Source organism: Mus caroli, chromosome 2, assembly GCF_900094665.2.
Source record: "Mus caroli chromosome 2, CAROLI_EIJ_v1.1, whole genome shotgun sequence".
Taxonomy (NCBI): Eukaryota; Metazoa; Chordata; class Mammalia; order Rodentia; family Muridae; genus Mus; species Mus caroli.
In genome coordinates, this window is record NC_034571.1 from 39230765 (window position 1) to 39243474 (window position 12710).

Sequence of the window (12710 nt, forward strand, 5' to 3'; positions counted from 1 at the left end):
ACCTTCCTATGAAAGAGATAGCACGTTGAAAGTCCCTAAAAGTTATAATAGCTTGGCCACTGCTGCATCTCAGTAAGCTTTCCTTATCCACATTTGGTGTTCTAGGGATTTCAGCCAAAACCAGCATTTGGTGAGATTGTTTCCACGTCTTTCTAACCTGGGTAAACAACCTGACACTCTCAACAGGTCATTTTGCATCACGGCAATTGCTGGTACAAAGAAATGTAGATAGATAGGTAGATAGATAGATAGATAGATAGATAGATAGATAGATAGATAGATAGATAGATAGATAGATAGATGTAGCTATAGATATATAGATATTATAAGTATATAATTAATGCTATACTATATGTGAAAGCAGCTTGACTCTAAAGAAATGCCCATACTGTGTTGCTTTAACTTGCCCAGGTTTACTACTTCATGAAGATTTTAACTTTCATCTTTAGACTTACCCTTCCACATCAATAAGAGTATAAAAATAAGATGGTTGAAACATCCATTTAAAATCTCATTTAGATTTTAAAGCAATTTTTTTTTGAGTTGAGATATTGTAGGTTGGCCTCAAACTTCCAATCCTTCTGCTTTAATCTCCCAAGTGCTGGCATTATAATCATGCACCATTACACTTGCTACAGTACCGTTTCTACTGCAATAAGTCCTTTGATTTTTGTGTATTCCTTTCTCATGACAAACTCTTTCTCTCTCTTGCTTTTCTTTTTAAATTCAAAACACTTTCTTACTGGATTTCTTATCTTTAAAATTAAGCTCTCTGGGACAGGCAAGTCACAGAGCAATGTTCACTTTATCAGGAACTGTTGTCTGCTCTGCAAATACATTGCTTAAATACCATCAATCGATACATCTGGGACAATGGGAACTGTGGAATCAATTTAGCAAGTAGAGTAAGTGTTACCCAGTAACTATGCACTTATGCATTAAAATATTTCTTTTTAAATCATCGGACTTCAATACCAGGGTAACTATTTGAGACATAATCCCAGCTTCCTTCATTCAGTTTCAGTTGGCTACTGACCTTCAATATGAGCATTTAGAATTCATCATCAGGCAGATCTCTCCTGGGATAAAAGATTTGGGGATTTATTTTCTATAATGTACATTATTTGTAGTTTTCATCTTCTGCATTACTTACAAGAGCCTAAGGTCTAATACAACCTTGACTAGCAGAGTTCTGGGTACAAAAACCATGCACGCTGAGATATTTTGAGATGCAACTTGACTTCTAAAAACTATTTCTGCAGTTGCATGAGAAAGACTGCATCTCTTCCCTTAAGACTCATTGTTTTCACTTCTGTTTTAATACTGAAGAGCTGCTGTTCCCATTGAGCTGTTTGTGTAACTGAAAGCATTATTCCCTCACTACAAAAAAGTAGATAACCCTAGGTACTGTTTAGAAAGAATTGTGACCCACAGAATTACTGACTTTTGGTACAAAAGAGGCTTAATATAGAATGTAATACTAATACCTGCCCATACCAGAGAGCTGAAAGAAAATGATAACAAAGGAGAGGTCATATGAGAGTCTTGGTAATGTTGTTATGGATTAAAGGAAATATTTTGTAGATTCTGACTAAGATGATTGACAGAGATGGTGAGATGATAGGAGACCCTCTTATAGGACTGCTAGTTTGCATTTGTTTAATTGTTTTCATATAGATATAGATATAGATATAGATAGATATATAGATATATAGGCAGGATTTCACTGTGTGACACCGTTTGACAAAAACCTGTCAAATGTGTGCCAGGCTAGCTTCTAATTTACAAAGTATGTTGGATTAAAGGCATATGCCACCATACCCAGTCAGATCTTGATTTTTGGTATTGTTTTTATCTGTGCATGACTGTATCAATAAGGGAGTGAACTTTGGAATTAAATGTTCTAATTCTGAGACAGGAAACCTTATTAACTTCTGTCCTCTACTCCTACTCCTCTCTAGTAATTTAGCAGACCTCTAATTGTGAAAATCATTGCAAAACCCAACATCAGACTTACCTCGCAAACTGTATTACTAACCCACCGCATGTCCATATTTCTCTATAAAGTCAAGCCATGTGTTCACAGGTATGCACGCACATATAAATGTACACAGAAACTTTTATTTTGAAACAAAGTTTTCTATCACATAGTTTTCTTCTTATAAGAATATTGTTCTAATTAAGTACACAGTATTATCTGAATTTTGAGTCAAGTTGAAAAGGCTATACAGAAATCTCAAAGACTTCATTGCTCTGGAAGCCGTTTTATAATAAATCAAGCCCACAATCAGCCTTGAAGGAACTGAGGAGACTAGGGACATGACTAGTACAGTGTTAGTAGCACTGGATATAGACCTGCCTCATTCAACAGAATTTGGTACGGCACCTTTCCATGAACATTCAGAGGCTGCTTTTACCAAGGGATAGAGTTACCCTTATATGTGCTAATAAAGACCAGGTGGCTACATCTCTAAGTTGGAATTCAGCTGGCTTAGCACACTGGTTGTTTGTCCACCTCATTTGTGAGTTTACAATCCTCATGAGCATACAAAACACAAATGGTGAATACCAGCTCCAAGTATTGATGTAAACACCTGTCTTGCATTCCGCACAATTCAGACAACTTTCTTGAGTGAAGAAGGAAAATACCAAATGATAGTAAAAATTTAGCATATTGCAGAACTTCCAAAATTGTCAAAACTGTTACTATTCTTAATCACCTTCCGTTATCTCATTCTCTATATTGTTTGATAAATTCTGAAGAGATGGAGATGAAGGTGTTCACCCTGTTCTGCATTCTTCTCCACTGATCAGGAAACATTGTTGGTGCTGTGTGAAGGAGGATTACAAAACCAAATGCATGTGGTATTTCTTATTTACCAGAGAGTAATCCAGAGCATATAGAACTTGCTGTTTTTACCTAAAATATGCCATTTTAAAAGATGTCTTTAGAGAAAAATGACATATAATAAAACCGCATCCAGATCAAACCTCAATGAATTCTCATTTGTAATCCAACATTGGGCTTTTCAGAGGCCTCTATTTCTTTAGCCACTTGCTTTAAGCCATGGTCAGCCATGTTCAATGACATTTTGAGGGTGGACAGGGAGTTTTTGCTCCATGTTTCTTTGAGCTGTTTGCAGACAGAGCCTCAAAGGCTACACAAAGTATTGCTTCTCTGAGCCCAGGGGGTGGGAGTGGGGGAAAGGAATTGTTTAATAATGGTTCATTTTATTTATTCTTCACACAATTACTTCAGGATTCATGTGCCAAGATTGTAATGTCATATTACACATTGACACTGGCTGCAGGTCCATCCATATCAAGCAATTTGAGGTTGAGCACTTCACCTTAAAACATATACATCTTGGGACCTTGCTCATGGCAAATACTAAACCAAAACCAAATGGCTCCTAGATTTTGATCTCCCTGCCAAGACTGAGTGCTTGAGTGACAAGCCTGTGGTCTTTGAGAAAAGGAGAGATGATATAAGTATTGTAGAAGCCATGAAGCTCTTTAAGTCCGAAAGTGATAAAGCTATCAAGACTGATCATTGGACTATGGACAGTTCTGACTCTTGGGACTTGGATGGATCTGAACACTAGGACATTCCCTGGGTAGCTCAGGAGAGCTCCCCCCTTCCCATCTGCTTGTATTGACCCAAGATTTTGTGCTCTCATTAAGGTTTTTTGGGGTCTCAAGTCTAGCTGAATTTCAGTGTTAAGTATATGAATGTAAATAAGAACTATTTTATAAAGAAACTCCAACATCAGATGAGAATATCTACTGGCTGTTGTATGATTTTGTCTAGTCTTTTGCTTTACTTATTCAACACTTTCACTTATTATATCAGTATACAGAACAACAAGATTGGAGGTTTGCATAAGAGTATATAAATAGGGAATGTATTGGGAATGGCACCGATCTTTGGAACATAATCTCAGTCATCCAGGCCCATTTGTTTCCTTTGGCTATAACTGAATAGTATAGCCTATTCATAATTCATTTGTAAAGGAATGTTGTCCTATTTAAATTGTGGTTCTAAAGGTTGAGGAGTCCAAGATCAGTCCCAAGGATTCTTGGGAACTGCCTTTTTGCAGTTTGTTATACCCTAGCAGAGGGCATCACCTGGGAAACAGCAAGGACAAAGCTATTTTGGTTTTGGTTTTGATTTTGGTTTTCGTTTTCGTTTTCGTTTTCGTTTTGGCTTTGGCTTTGGCTTTGGTTTTGGTTTTTACCACAGACCACATTATGATTTCAGCTAATATTAACTACCCAATGACCCCACCTCCAAATGTCATTTATAGATGAATCTCAAGGTAAAATTCCCAGCCCTTGACCTTTGAGGGACTCTAAGATCAGTTTCAGCACAATGAAGAGGGAAAGGACATGAAGGAAAACATAACTGAAGGGGTAGTAGGGTCCCTGAGCCAGGAAAACTAGAAAGGACAAGTTTATAGAAGCTCAAGAGACACAGAAACAACTACTACAGCTTGCATCCTAATCTTAGCAGGAGTTTTTCAGAGGGAAAGCAGGATATCCTTTGAAACTGTTGTTTAGAAAAATGCAGATCGAAAGGATTTGCATTTAAGAAATAAATGACTAGAATTATTCAAGGACAGCTAGAAAGTAAGGGACTGTGCTGGCCAAGCACAACTCTATTCCACTTAATTATGTCAAAATGCTTATGCAATAACCATCTATGGTAAAGTTGGTATAAAATCCTGTTGAAAAATTGTGACTTAAAAACATTGTATGAACTAGGAAAACAAGCTTTGAGCTCCTCCTCCTCTTCTTCTTCATCTTCTTCTTCTTCCTCCTCCTCCTCTTCCTCTTCCTCCTCTTCCTTTTCTTTGAATCACAAGTCATCTACTCCATTTGAAAATAGTGGAAATAGCTGAAGAAGGGCTCAATTTGATGCTTTGTTTTAAGATGCTGCCATCTAGCGACTCTTCTGTAAAATTACACTCTGACCACCTCTTTCAAATTTGTAGCTTGATACAGTCCCCACTTTAATAATTTATGTTTTCTGCCATCCATACAAAAGAATTGTACATTCAATAAAATGTACTGTGAGAGCCTGGAGTGGTTTTCTGATACAATGCCACAGCTGTGACCACAGGGGATTAATAACAGGATCCAGTAGGTGAACTTGGTGCCTTCCTCATAGTCCATACTTTATGAATAATTTATCATGAAATAAAGTACAGATTTTTCTTTGGGTAATCTAAGAAAGTTAAACTCTTAACAGTGTATAAAAAAGGTGAGTTTGAAATTTTCTCTTGTTAAAAAACTACTCCTCTAATTAGAAATGCAAGTGAGTAGACAGAGCACTTAAGTTTCACAATTTCTGGTTTTGCCACATGGAATTTCAATCATATGGGTATCTTACAATTCACGGTAACAAATGTGGGTGTCTATTATGCTGAATCATGTATCTGCAAGCCCAGATTATGATGACCTCTAAGTCTCCTTGTTGTGAACTACTTGTATTGCTTCCCAGTCAGTTTCAAAAGATTTATTCCCATAGAAAACATCTTGCTTATAATATATATATATATATCATATATATTTATATATATACATACTCCTCAATTTGGAGTAAGAAAAATGGTACAAATTCATCTCTCTACATTAGAAGAAAACAATGAAATAAGTTACACATTCTAGATAAGGCGTTTCTTTTGTTAAATAATAGATGTAATCACATGATAGTAAATATAGTTTTGTGAACAGAATTTCCAAGAATAAAAGTTATACATGTGTTAAGAATTCTACAAAGCTGAATAGAATAATGACTGAGAAGATCATCTGAGATTGTGAAGAGCCTGGATGTGGTAGTTTTGGAGTACAATACTCTTAGGCTATCTTCAGTCTCCTTAATAGCCATTCATTGTTCACCTCTGTGTGTGCCCTGCCATCCTTGTGACTATCAGGTGGAGTGTTGGGGAATGTGCTAACAAAAGCAATAAGCTTCCACCAGCCCATAGACTTAGAAAGTCATTAGATAGCACCTGGGAACTGTAACAGAGAGTTCTCGATTTTCTTACAATAACCTGATATTTCCACGAAAGTCCTTGAGAAAGTGACATGATTTATGGCTTTCTTTTGTTCTGTTACTGCAGGAACAACTTGAATCTGTGTCAGGTACTAGCATGAGACTCTCGTGCTCAATGTTGCCCCATTGAGTGGTTGTTGGAGAGTTCTTTCTAGAGGTTGGACTTGCCTTGCATTGATGGATGGATGATCTATGGGTTTGTTTTGAGATGATAGTTGAGATACCGTTCAGTTTGGATTCTATTTGTATTTTGTCTCTGAAGCATTTAGTTCAAAGTTAACTACTTAGTGTTTTTTTTTTTTTTTCTGGAAGATTCAATTACAGGTATTTGGTTTGTTTCTGGTTTTAGATTTTTAATTTGCTAGAATTTGGCCTTTTTCCTCCAATATCTAATTTGTCTTTTACTTGGCCTGCCAATCAGAAACTCTATATTATACATCCAATTGAGAGGGAAGCCCAGAAAGAAACACTTATCCTTGGGATGGAAGGAATTTTACTGGCTCAGCTGGAAAACAAGCATAAGAGCTGATCATCCAGTATCTTGAATGCCCACACATTACATGTAAATGTCCAACATGTAAATATCCAGGGCAAGTCTGAGACACAGTGGAAGAAAAAGGCAGGATGAGTGATGCTTACTGAGGGAGTGTTTGCCAAATGTACCATGTGATTTCACCCAAAGCACAGGTCCCTATGCAGCAGAGAGGGGCTTGTAATGTTCAGGACAAAATGGGAAACAGATTGAATGAAAAAGGAGATATTTGGAGAGAAACTGTAATTTGGTATTTTCCCCATTTTATGTTTGATATTTTTATTAATTCAACTTTGGAAAAAGTGGACAACTGAAGACAACTTGGCTTACCATTTCCTTGGGCGAGAACATTTGATATTTCTGGGTTCATGTTTTTTGTTTGGGGTTTTCTTTGTCCTTTTCTCTTTTGTTGTTGTTGTTATTCTTGTTTGATTTGCTGCTCTCACAGCATGTTAATGATCTGTTTAAACATTTTGGAGGGTTTATCTCATCTTGGTTTACTTTTGGAAATTCATTTTCGTCTAGAAATTTGACAATGCCCTCTTGGTTGATTGCTCCATTAATAAGTATGAAGTTGTTGTCTTTATCTTTTCTCACTTTGTTTAGTTTAAATTATATTTGCCCGATATTGTAACTGTATGGTGTGCTTGTTTGTAGGCCATTTGCTTGGGATAGATTTCCATTCTTTCATTCTAAGGTACTAATTTGATGACACAGTGTATTCTTTTGGAGTCAACAAATATATGACACATGCGTTTTGGTCCAATCTATTAGGCTATGTTTGCAGATTAGGGAATTGAGGCCATTAACATTCAGGGTTATTGAAAGCTGTGTATTGATTCCTGGCATTCTGCTGATTTTGTAGGGTTTTTTTTTTCTTCTCCTTTCCATTGTTTAGTATCATTCTTTTATGGCTCATTCTTTTCAGTAGCCTCATGGAGGGATTTATGTTTCTCTTTCATCTGTAGGATTTCTTTAAGTATTTTCTGTAGAGCTGGCCTAGTGACCATAAATTTATTTAGTCTCTTTCTATCACAAAAGTTCTTATCTTTTTCTTAAATTGTGGTCATTAGTTTCACTGTATATAATACCCTGGATTGTCAATGGTTATCTCTCAGATCTTAAAATACATCCTTCTAAGACCTTCTAGCCTTTAGACTTCCAGTTGCATTATCTGCTGTTATTCTGATGGCCTTTATGCGTGACTTGGTGTTTCTCCCTTGCAGCTTTTCATATGCATTCTCTGCCCTATTTATATAATATTCTAATGAGAATATGTTTAGAGGAAGTTCTTCCTGGTCTTATCATTCTGGATAGGCATCTCTTTTCTGAATTCTGCTAATTTTTCTATCCTGACTCTTTAAAAAATGTTTTCTATACCTTTAGAATAAGTTTCTTCTCCTTATTTTATGCCTACAACTTGTAATTTGGTCTTTTTGGAGAATCCTCATACATCTTGGGTTTTCCACTAATATCGTTTCCTCATTATTTTTGTTGGTCTCCTCTAGTCCTTATTCCTTGTCTTCAAGCTCCGTGTTTTCCCCTTTTACTGGTCCATTCTATCACTGAGACATTGTTACATTTTTATTTTAGTTACTTTTGATCTTACTTTACTTACTATTTTATTTTACTTACTTTGACTTTAATATCATATCGGTTTTCCTTCAATATTTCTTTCTTATTTAAAATTCTTCTTTCATATTGTCTATCCCCTCCTTTATTGTATTTCCCTACCTGTGTCTTTCTTTGAACATGCTTTTGATCATTATTTTGATTTGTCTGTCTAGGAGAGCATCTCACTTACACTAGATGTCATTTTTGCAGGAGTAATGCTTTTTCAGGGAGAGGATGTCTTGTTTGTTCACGTTTCGTTCATTAGAACATTGAGTAATATGTATTTGGTGAGACTTCTTTGCTTGGTTTAATTTTAATCAGCTATACTCTTTTGGTTGGAGGATTTGTACTGTTCAGGTGGGATTGGATGAGGAAGTATAGATTGTATAATTCAGGAAATAATTTTTTCATACCTGGAGCTCCAGATACCTGGTATAAACTCTGTATAACACCCGCAGTAAGACATTAAGTGGGGGATGAGAACACGTGTTTGGTATGATCATTATCTAACTTTCATACTAGCAAAGACCTCAAAGACGATTGCAAGACAAACAACAAAGTATAGCGTGTAGCATACTCATATTTTAGTTAAAGTGGTTAGAAAGGGGAGTGGAGTAGGGTAAATAAGTAGAAGGACTAAGTATTAGATTGACTTTGAAGGAAAGAAATTAAGGTAGGCTAAGTAGCTAGGAAGGGAGAGTTGAGATAGAGTTAGGATCTACAGAATTTAGAGATTGTTACATTGATGGAATGTCAAATTTAAGAAGGAAAAGAAATGGGGGCTAAGCATTATAACAAGAAGAAAAGTCATGGGGAGAGAGAGAACATATAAAATGTGACAGCATAGAAGAATAGAGTAGACCAGACTAGACTAGAATGAAATGATTTAGAGTAAACTGGATGGAACAAAATAAACAGCAGTCTAAAAACAGCTGAAAAATGGACAAAAGCACAACCAGCCTGAAACGTGTGCATAAGTGGAAGGTAAAAGACAGAGGATGCACGAGAAAAGGAAGGCTTACGGGGTGATTGTGAGCACAGGTGTGCTGTGTTAAAAGGTAAAGATCTAGAGCCTTCTGTTCCTAGTCAGCACTACATTGTCCTGTATTGCAGAGGGTTGGACAGGGGTCTTTGGCTCTGCAGCCTTGGTGTCTTTGGGACTCTGAATCTATTGGGAACAGGGACCTGCTACTACACTGTTACAATACTCACAAGTAGAATTTCAGCAAACCCCTCTGTCTCCCACAAATGAACTCTGAAGTGAGTGTAATCAAGGCAGTCCAGCTGGGCAGTGCTGACTTTGTTTCTCCTGCTGGACCTGAAGTTTCATCCCTATCTGCATTTTTCCACAAGTGAAAATGTCAACGTAGTGAAGAAGGAAGTAGTTTTGTGAAGATGGCTTTTGTCTAGAGGGCTGCCTAAAGGGTTGAAGGAGTTATGGGTCAAAGGTTGTGATCCGGGGTATCAGAACATGTTACTGTTCAACATATTGCAGTAGGCTTGAGACGTTTGTCCTAATCATTAAACAAATCAAAACCTTGAATGTTCTTCCCTAGGGCTGTTTTGTTGGCTTTGACCTAGCACATGCAGTTGGAAATGTTGAACTCCGCTTACATGACTGGGGTGTTGACTTTGCCTGCTGGTGTTCCTATAAGGTAGGAAATAATATCTGACAGCCTTTATTTCACATTGGTTTTAATCGAGAGATAATGCTTGGTCTACAACTTACATTCTAATTCTGTCAATGCCATGTTTTCTTCTTTAGGAACTAGTGAGGTCATATGATAGAGTAACAAAAAGAATAACTTTTCTATTCCTACAACTGTTGAAAATGTATTCATTAAATGTCTACACTACTATGAAAATAAATTAAATATTGAGAAAGACTCCTTACTTAGAGCATAATTCATATTGATGATGCCTTTAGTTTTTGTGGATATTAAAAGTAAGTTACAATATTTGAACATATATGAATTAGTAATTATTTGGCATAGAGCATTTGAACAAAAGCTTTGAAATCTGTTAGAACTTAGTTTAGCTGCTACATACAAGTGATACTGTGCATTCAATGGACACCTCTGGAGTGTCCTGGAGGAAGGACTTGAAGCAAGAAAACACAGATACATGAAGAACAGCCAAAGCAGAGCTTTGTATTAGAAAAAAGTCAATTTCTAAGGTAAAAAGTATGCAAGAGCAACAAACACTTAGTAGTTCAGATGGCTCTACTCTACAAGGACTGCACCTTTGGGGTCGTTTTTGTTTTGTTTTGTTTTGTTTTGAGCATTACATGTATATCCTATCTGTTAAATGTGTTCTATATAAAACTTCATGCATCACATACACATGTTTTGAGCATTTTATGTCTCCTCCAAGGGGTGTGTGTCAGCATTTTAAGGAGTCTCTGGTCACTTTTAGATGGCAGTCTCTTGCTTCTTCTTTGTACCTGCACTGGTGCTAGACTTAGTTGTCCTACAAATGATCAGGACAGCTAAGTTTTTAATATGTGCAAGGCTCTCCAAAACCTCACTCTGCCCTACTCTCCTACCCAAATAATCTGAATAAAATTTGGTAAAAATAACATAGCCACATATCTTCAACTTAGTAATACTTTTCATTTGGTTTTCTTTTAACAGTAAGACCCAGTATTCTGTTTTTCTCCAGAAGCTTAAATAATCACAAATTTGAAACTGGTCAAAAGTTATGGGTTTATTTTATTAAAATAAAAATAATGTTTATATCTTCCTCATATAGTCAAGTAGAGCCATCGATTTCACTTCTTTTCCAGTATTTAAATTCAGGAGCTGGAGGTCTGGCTGGTGCCTTCGTCCATGAGAAACATGCTCATACGGTCAAGCCTGCGTGAGTAGTGTCTCCAAGCTTTTGTTCTGGTATGAATGAATTGGTGTGTATTCCTAGGATCTTAAACATTCTTACATTGCTCATGAACAGGATCTGGATTAGATTATAATTATTTTACCACTCTATTAACGGTGCTGTGCTTTCTCAGAAATAATTGCTTTCCAAAGACTTCAATTGGCTGAATAAGAAATTTAATCAAAAAAGAAACCTTCAATGCAAAATGAGTTCCTTGCAACCATGGAGAGACAATGGTATAATACAAAAGCCCTCTGGAAATTGATATTTTTAAATGTGCTGCTTAGACTTGCCAATTGCTTTAAGTACAGTCTGTCTCCTGATCCAAACCACAATGTTGTGGTTTGAAAGTCACAGGTTGTGTTTAAGTTCCCCAATTCCAAGGTGTCAGATGAGCCACTGGAACCAGGACCTTTATGAAGTTCCTATTGTTTTTCCCTCTGAGTTCTCCAGCTCATCTTCATAATAAGGGCTCAAGTACAGAAGTAATTGGGATTGATTTTGAAGCACATAAGCTACCCTCCCTTAGCTTTACCACTGTTTTATCTTGTCTATGAAAGAAACTTTGTAGCTCTAAACTATTAAGCCTGTGGGAAGGGATGAGTACATCTCCCTCACATATGTACGTGTGTGTGTGTGTGTGTGTGTGTGTGTGTATGTATGTATGTATGTATGTATGTATGTTTGTAACAACAACTAAATGAAAAGTGAAGTCATGGATTTGAAAGAGCTCAAGGAAGGAGGGGTATATGGGAAGGTTTGGATGAAGGAAAGGCAATGAGAAAATGATGTATTATAATATAAAAACATAAAATGAAAATTTAAAAATCTCTGCAAGTAAGAAAGAAAGGAAGGAAGGGAGGTAGATATGGAGGGCGGGATGAAGGAAGGAGAGAAGAAAGTAAAGAAGAAAGCAAAAGAAAAAAGAGGAGGGAGGGAGGAACGGTGGAAAAAATCTGTGAGAATGACAAAGGAGGTGCTAGCTTTGTAGAAGTGGGAACTAGAGAAACAGTTACAAGCTGTCAGTGGACAGCTCAGCTTCATGAAAAGTCCTCTCAAGCAAGTGAGTGGGAAACAAAGTCACTGGACAGCAAGCAGCAGTGACTCTCAGCAATTCCAGCCCCAGATTAGGCTCCTCACCATCAACTCCATCTTCTACACTAGTGATTCTGGCTCCCTTAGACTAAGGGACAGGTGAGGCAGGAAATAGCTGCCATGTTTACTCCTAAAGGTCCTGTTTTGAGGTTTTTAAGTTATTGAAGCTAGCTAAGACTGGGAGTAGGTAGCACCATGGTCCTGCAATCAGTCTTCATGGGGGTGAGAAGAGGCAGCCAGCAGTTCTTTTTCTTGTTGTCTGCTTTCCTACTCCTTTCCCTTCCTCCTTCCACTCCATTTGAAGCCTGGGGATTTGTCACATCTTCGTTTGGATAGCCTTTCTTTCATCTTTGATTCCAGCTAGAGAATAAGGAAAATATCACTGGAAAAAATTTGTACTAGAAAATTTCTTATTCCTCATCAATATAAATGAAAGACAAGCAGACTGTGCCTAATAAAGGCCTAAGTGTATTGTTATTCAAATAGCATCTACCTCTAAAGCTGTCAGTGCCACAAGCTAGCTTGTAAGGGATATCT

At 37.0% G+C, this 12710-nt stretch overlaps 1 protein-coding gene across 1 annotated transcript in view; it reads left to right on the plus strand.

Moving 5' to 3' along the window:
• The window catches only part of Kynu (kynureninase), a 128501-nt gene that overhangs the window by 65454 nt on the left and 50337 nt on the right, over positions 1-12710 (plus strand). The window contains exons 10-11 of the mRNA XM_029484813.1: positions 9761-9859; positions 10990-11063. Of these exons, the coding sequence (XP_029340673.1) occupies positions 9761-9859; positions 10990-11063 (173 nt within the window). The remainder of the gene's footprint in view (positions 1-9760; positions 9860-10989; positions 11064-12710) is intronic.